At 31.8% G+C, this 6,250-nt stretch overlaps 1 protein-coding gene across 1 annotated transcript; it reads left to right on the top strand.

Moving 5' to 3' along the window:
* On the top strand, positions 1 to 6,045 carry CCT2 (chaperonin containing TCP1 subunit 2). Its single transcript, XM_068771501.1, has 10 exons — positions 1 to 149; positions 265 to 438; positions 528 to 663; positions 1,522 to 1,741; positions 2,190 to 2,328; positions 2,433 to 2,641; positions 3,080 to 3,254; positions 3,566 to 3,743; positions 4,781 to 4,984; positions 5,519 to 6,045. Exons 1-10 carry the CDS (start codon positions 147 to 149, stop codon positions 5,689 to 5,691), a joined length of 1,611 nt encoding a protein of 536 aa, XP_068627602.1. The 5' UTR covers positions 1 to 146; the 3' UTR covers positions 5,692 to 6,045.
* The last annotated feature ends 205 nt before the right edge of the window (positions 6,046 to 6,250 follow it).

Below are 6,250 nucleotides of genomic sequence, written 5' to 3'. Positions count from 1 at the left end.
TTTTCAACTAGCAACATTGTTTGAAAGCGGACAAAAACTGAAGTTCATAAGACTAAGGCTTTTTGTTTTAAAATAGTCTTGGTTATATCTTTTAACATAAATACGTATTTTTAGTATTTGTGATAAAGAACCTGCAAAAAGTTAAAATGGTGAGTGGTTTTACATTTAATTGTTTTAAAGTACGAGTAACAGTTGCAATACTTATGCCGATACAATCTTTGCACATGGTGAAATTTTTGGCTAAATTTATTTAAATACGTGCAGGTGTCACTCAATCCGATAAGAATATTGAAAAATGAGGCAGAAGAAGAAAAAGCGGAGATTGCTCGAATGTCAAGCTTCATTGGAGCTATTGCTATTGGAGATCTCGTAAAGAGTACCCTAGGCCCTAAAGGAATGGATAAGATCTTAGTATCTAGCGGAAGAAATGCGGGACAGGTACTTTGGAAATAGAGCTTCATATTTACTTTGATTGATTTTTTTGGCTTGTAGAAAATAATCGACTATAAACTTGAACCACTTTGTAGGTGGAAGTGACTAATGACGGCGCCACTATATTGAAGTCTATTGGAGTCGACAATCCCGCTGCTAAAATCCTGGTCGATATGTCCAAAGTACAAGATGATGAAGTTGGTGATGGCACAACATCTGTCACAGTGTTAGGTATAACATAATATTTTTATATAATTAATGGCTGCAAAAATAAGGCTAAGTTTTATATTTATAGTTCAATTGCTAAGAGTTCATTCAAAATAAAATATCAAGTATATATCTTAGTAAAATGTACACACCTTTATATAAGAAAATACTTATTACTCAAAAACAAACATAAATTATCATCAAAACCATGGTACTTGCATAGTTCTTACAATAGTAAATCATATTTAAGTTTGGTTTCATGGTATGTGAAATAACCTCTAAGGGTTATGTTATTGATAACTATTGATTTTATACATTAAAGTTTTTTAAAAAGTGTTTCTGAAATAGGTATATCAATAAGTGTACTCTACAAAGGCTCTCATTGAAAGTACTAAATTAAATCAATCTGTAGGGTGAGAAGACCCTGGTGAGGCATGAGATATTGACATGTAAATATATAAAGTGATAAGTAGTAAACTTGTTTTTTTTAAATATAAATAAAGAATTTCTAAAAACTAGTAGGCTTGCCTGCCACTTGTATTTTTTGCTTGACTTTCCTTTAGTAACTTTCTGACAGGTTTTGGGGTAGATATCATGTTATATTTTGGGTGCTCTTTCTTCTATCACTATCAACACAGTAAAGATAAACAATGATTAAAATGCTTTATAGTGGATTATGTCTAACAGAATAAAAATTTTGATTTTTTCATTAAATTAAATATTTTGGTGAAGAAAGGTTAACTAATAAACGGGGTAAAAAAATCATATTTGTATTTCCACTGTGAAAGATTATTTACCAAAGGAGAAATATTTTACATTTCTTTGTAACTTTCTATCAGTTTAAACAATTATGTAGTATTAATTAATATATGTTAATTTTAGCTGCTGAGTTATTAAGAGAAGCTGAGAAGTTAATTGAGCAGAAACTTCATCCTCAAACAATAATTGCGGGCTGGCGGATTGCTGTGGATGCAGCAAAACAGGCTCTTGCTGAAGCTAGTTATGATCATGCAAAGAGTTTGAATGAAGCTTCATTACGTGCTGACTTAGAAAAGATTGCACGCACAACATTAAGCTCTAAAATACTTTCTAATCACAAAGAGTAAGTAAAATTTAAAATACTAATACAGCATAGATAATTTTAATAGATCAAGAATAGTTATTTCATAGGATTTGTAGATATAATTGCAAGTTTGGTTATATTTCACTATTCCATAAAACATCAGTGGGATTCAATTATGAAAAAAAAATTGTTCTAAATTTTTAGAAGCTCAGGATCTACTACAGATATAGAATAATTAAATTGAATCAATTAATTTTAATAACATGATGTAACATTTTATATATATAGGTTAACAGTACCAAAAGTCATTGAATATGTTTTAACTGGCTTCAAATCAAATACAAATTACTTCTTTCAAAGATTTAAGAAATATTATTATGCTTTGTTAATAATATTTTAAAAAAATATAACAATTATTTATTTTATGACAAAAACTAGAATATTTAGACTATGAAATAGTTAAAAAAAAATTTTGGTTTCATTTCAGGCATTTCACAAAGTTAGCAGTTGATGCAGTTCTTCGGCTTAAAGGTTCTGGAAATCTCAAAGCCGTACAAATTATGAAAATTAGTGGAGGCTTGCTTGAGGAATCTTTCCTTGATGAAGGTTTTCTTTTAAACAAAAAGGTATGGGTCATCAGTATTTCTCTCACTTGTTTACTCGTATAAAGATAAATATAAATATTATTCAGTATAAAATTTCTAATGCTACTATGTATTATTGTATCAAGGTTGGAGTTCATCAGCCAAAACGAATTGAAAATGCTAATATTTTGATTGCCAACACACCAATGGATACTGACAAAATTAAAGTGTTTGGATCTGTAATCAAAGTAGACTCAATGGCTAAAATAGCTGAATTGGAACTTGCCGAAAAGGAAAAAATGAAAGATAAAGTGAATAAAATACTAGGACATAAATGCAATGTGTTTATTAATAGGTAAGTGACTATATAATGTTGGTGAGAAAGATCTCTGTGTCCTCAGAAACCTGTCCTTAGACTATAATTTCTGACACTAGCAATAGAATAAGAGAGTAATAATTAAGCCTATATTATTGAAATCATATGGGTGTTACTATATACAAGTTTGTCAGTCTTGATATTGCAAAAAAGTTGTATATACTTGATTCTTAAAACCTATGTAAAATATAGATTTGTTTCTATACTTGTGAATGAATTATTGTCAATATGTTGCATGTAGTATTATTCGGCTTATTTTGATATAACATCTCAAAAAGTTGCAAATGTGTAACACCGAAATAATTTAAATTATTTTACAATGCAACTGTAGAATATGTTAATATAACTTTTGCACTGTGACCTATAATATTATACTCTTATATTGATTGGTATAATAAAATGAATTTGCTTTTTCAGGCAACTTATCTATAACTATCCAGAACAGTTATTTGCGGATGCAGGCGTTATGGCTATTGAACATGCAGATTTTGATGGTATAGAGCGGCTTGCTCTTGTAACTGGGGGCGAAATTGTTTCCACATTTGATACTCCTGAAAAGGTTAAACTAGGCCATTGCAAACTGATTGAGCAGGTAAAATATATAAACAAAGAATTTTTTAGTTTAACAAAATATTACTGCAACTGCTGTTAAATAATTACATATGATGTTTAATCTGACAAGTGGAGTTTCAGTTACATATTTATGAAACCAACTGAAAATGTATTTGTGTGAATGAATGCTTTTATTTATTGAAGGCCCAGATTGATAATGTTGTATTTTATGATATAACACAATTGAATGCTTGTTCATTTACTTTTGTAACAAAATGATTTATTGTACTTATTGCTGTTTTAGTACCTGCACCCATAATTTACTGTAAGCTTATAATTTGATAATTTTAGATTCTGATTGGTGATGAAAGTTTGATCCGGTTTTCTGGTGTGGAGCTGGGTTCCGCCTGTACCATCGTTATCCGCGGTGCCACTCAGCAAGTCATTGACGAAGCAGAACGGTCTTTGCATGACGCTCTATGTGTACTTGCTGCTACTGTGAAAGAGCCAAAGGTCATTTTTGGAGGAGGTAAGTTTGAGCAAATGTTATTACTTTTTTGGGAGGAAAAGGGGAGATTAATTTTCTCCCCCCATCATCATTTTCTGTGAATGCCCTTCTAGGCCCTATAATAGAGTGGCATGCATCCAGCTTTTTCTAATGAACTCGACAAAGGCATTTGTCCACCTGGTGCGGGTTGGACATTGCTCCAGTGGCCATTGTATGTACTATGTTGGTTACTTTTGTTTATCAAAGGAATATCTTAGGGTTTAATTAGTAAGACTGAGCATACAAAAGTATTTTTTCTAATTTTTACAAAACAGAATTTTTAAATGATAGAGATGAACAGTGTGTATGATGGAAGCCTACTGTAGCTAAAACTACCTTCATAATTAATTTGGATTAGTTATTTTAATAATTATTACTATGCTGAAATATTTTCCTCTCAAATTTTATGGAGCTCCTAAGAAAGCATATAATAAAGTATGAGGTAAGTTTGTACTTAAAGCAAGTAAATTGCAATTCTTCCTCCAATATGTACTAGGCTGTTTACAGTTTATTATTACTTACAAATTACAAATAAATAGTTGGTTAGCTTCTATTCTAAATAAAAAGAAAAGATCTATAATTATTAAATTAATACAAATCTTGAGTTTGAATTTTAATTTAAGGAAATGGGTGTTATTGATGAATAACAGTTCTAGTCATGGTCATGCCGTGGGGGCCTTTGAGCCTAGTCACTCCGTAGTCATCCGCCGAAGCAATCTAAGAGCTCGGTGGCCTCTCTATCCGGTGAAATTGCAGTATGCAGCGGTCTTAGCCGAGGTTTACCAACACGCGCTCGAGCTTTCGCTACCTTAAAAGGACAAGTGTTAGGTTAAGCGCTTTCAGCGCACTGTCCCCCTCGTACCCGTGGAATTTGCAAATGCGACTTTAACAGCAGTTATACAGATAAAAAAATTAGTTAGTCATAGTAACAAATAGGATTTTAGAAAATCTTCATTGTCATCCATACTTTGTAACCTACAGATTATAATAGAATAACAAAACTGCACATATTTTCGTAGGCGCCAGTGAGATGCTGATGGCTGAAGCTGTTTCTCGTGCTGCGTCGCGTACGGCGGGCAAAGAAGCTATCGCAGCTGAAGCGTTCGCGATTGCTCTGCGCCGTCTGCCTTCGGCTGTCGCTGATAACGCCGGCTATGATAGCGCCGATCTTATCGCTAGATTGAGGGCTCATCATGCACAAGGAGAGAATACTATGGGACTTGGTGAGTTTTTATTTTTATACTTAACACTGGTAAAAATAAGTTTTTTTTTTTAATTACCTTTATTACCAAACTTGTACAAGAAACTCATATCTGCTTTCCAAAAGGCTAATCGTTTTTAATTTAATTTAATCTCTAGTTATTTAACATTATTCTGACATAGATTTGACTATTGATTAACTGAAGCTTAACAGAGGATTGAATCTCACGTGTTTTTTTAGTTACAAGTTGTCCACTTTGTTTAACATAGAGGTGAATTTGGTTAATTAATAATTGAATATATATGTACATTTGTTTTAACCCAAATTTTAGTTTTTATTAGTAAAAATGATCTTTACCTATTCATCTTGATATTAATGAATGAAATTCGAAAATAAAACTTTGTTGTTTGTTTCTTTTTAATAAGCCACTCAGTTTCCATCCAGTGAGAGATTTTCATCTTTAACATAACTTTACGGGATTGTTGTTTTGGCTGACCTTCCAGAAAGTGACCATTAAATCAATAATTTTACTTTAATTATAAATTTTCATGCACAGATATGGAGAATGGATGTGTCGGCGACATGAAAACTTTGGGAATAACCGAGTCGTATGTGGTTAAGCGACAAGTCTTACTGTCAGCGGCCGAGGCGGCAGAAATGATATTACGTGTAGATAACATATTAAAAGCAGCGCCTCGCCGTCGAGGGCCCGACCGTCGTCCTTGCTAATAACCTAATAGTATAAGATCAGAAGCATTGTAAATGGCAAAGATTTTACATTTGTTTTATGATTGCTATCTATCTATACTTCTGGTATTTAAAATTATGCTTAATTTACTTTCACAAATAGCTATTGCATTATTTCGTTTATGCAAAGGAACAAGCATTTAACAATTTTGTTCGTTCGAGAATAATTTAAAACTTATTTTAACTTGTCTATTTTTGTGCACAAATGTGTCTACTATGTTTATTAACTAACATATGTTGCTTGTGATGTTCCACTACGGTTATCTGGAAAATTAGCTTTAGTTCGCTAGGACAGAAGAGCAATGTAACGCCTAATTTAATAAAAATATAACAAAATGTTAGTTTTTTATTTAAGTAATATTAATTGACTTTTAAAAAGAACATCACCAACTACTTCTTACTACGTACTTCAACTATATACCTATTTCATTTGATTTATATTTATTACCTGTGTGTAATTTTCGTGTATGATATTCGCGTGAATGGCTACATAATTATGATATAGAAGTAATATGTCAAAATTTAGTTTCGAGTGAGTGTA

This window comes from Battus philenor, unplaced genomic scaffold (assembly GCF_028537555.1).
Source record: "Battus philenor isolate CCGP_79_NKW_IND1 unplaced genomic scaffold, ilBatPhil1.0.hap1 SCAF_4, whole genome shotgun sequence".
NCBI classification, from domain to species: Eukaryota; Metazoa; Arthropoda; class Insecta; order Lepidoptera; family Papilionidae; genus Battus; species Battus philenor.
Note: the sequence above shows the minus strand (reverse complement) of the source record. Positions and strands in the feature narration are given on the sequence as shown.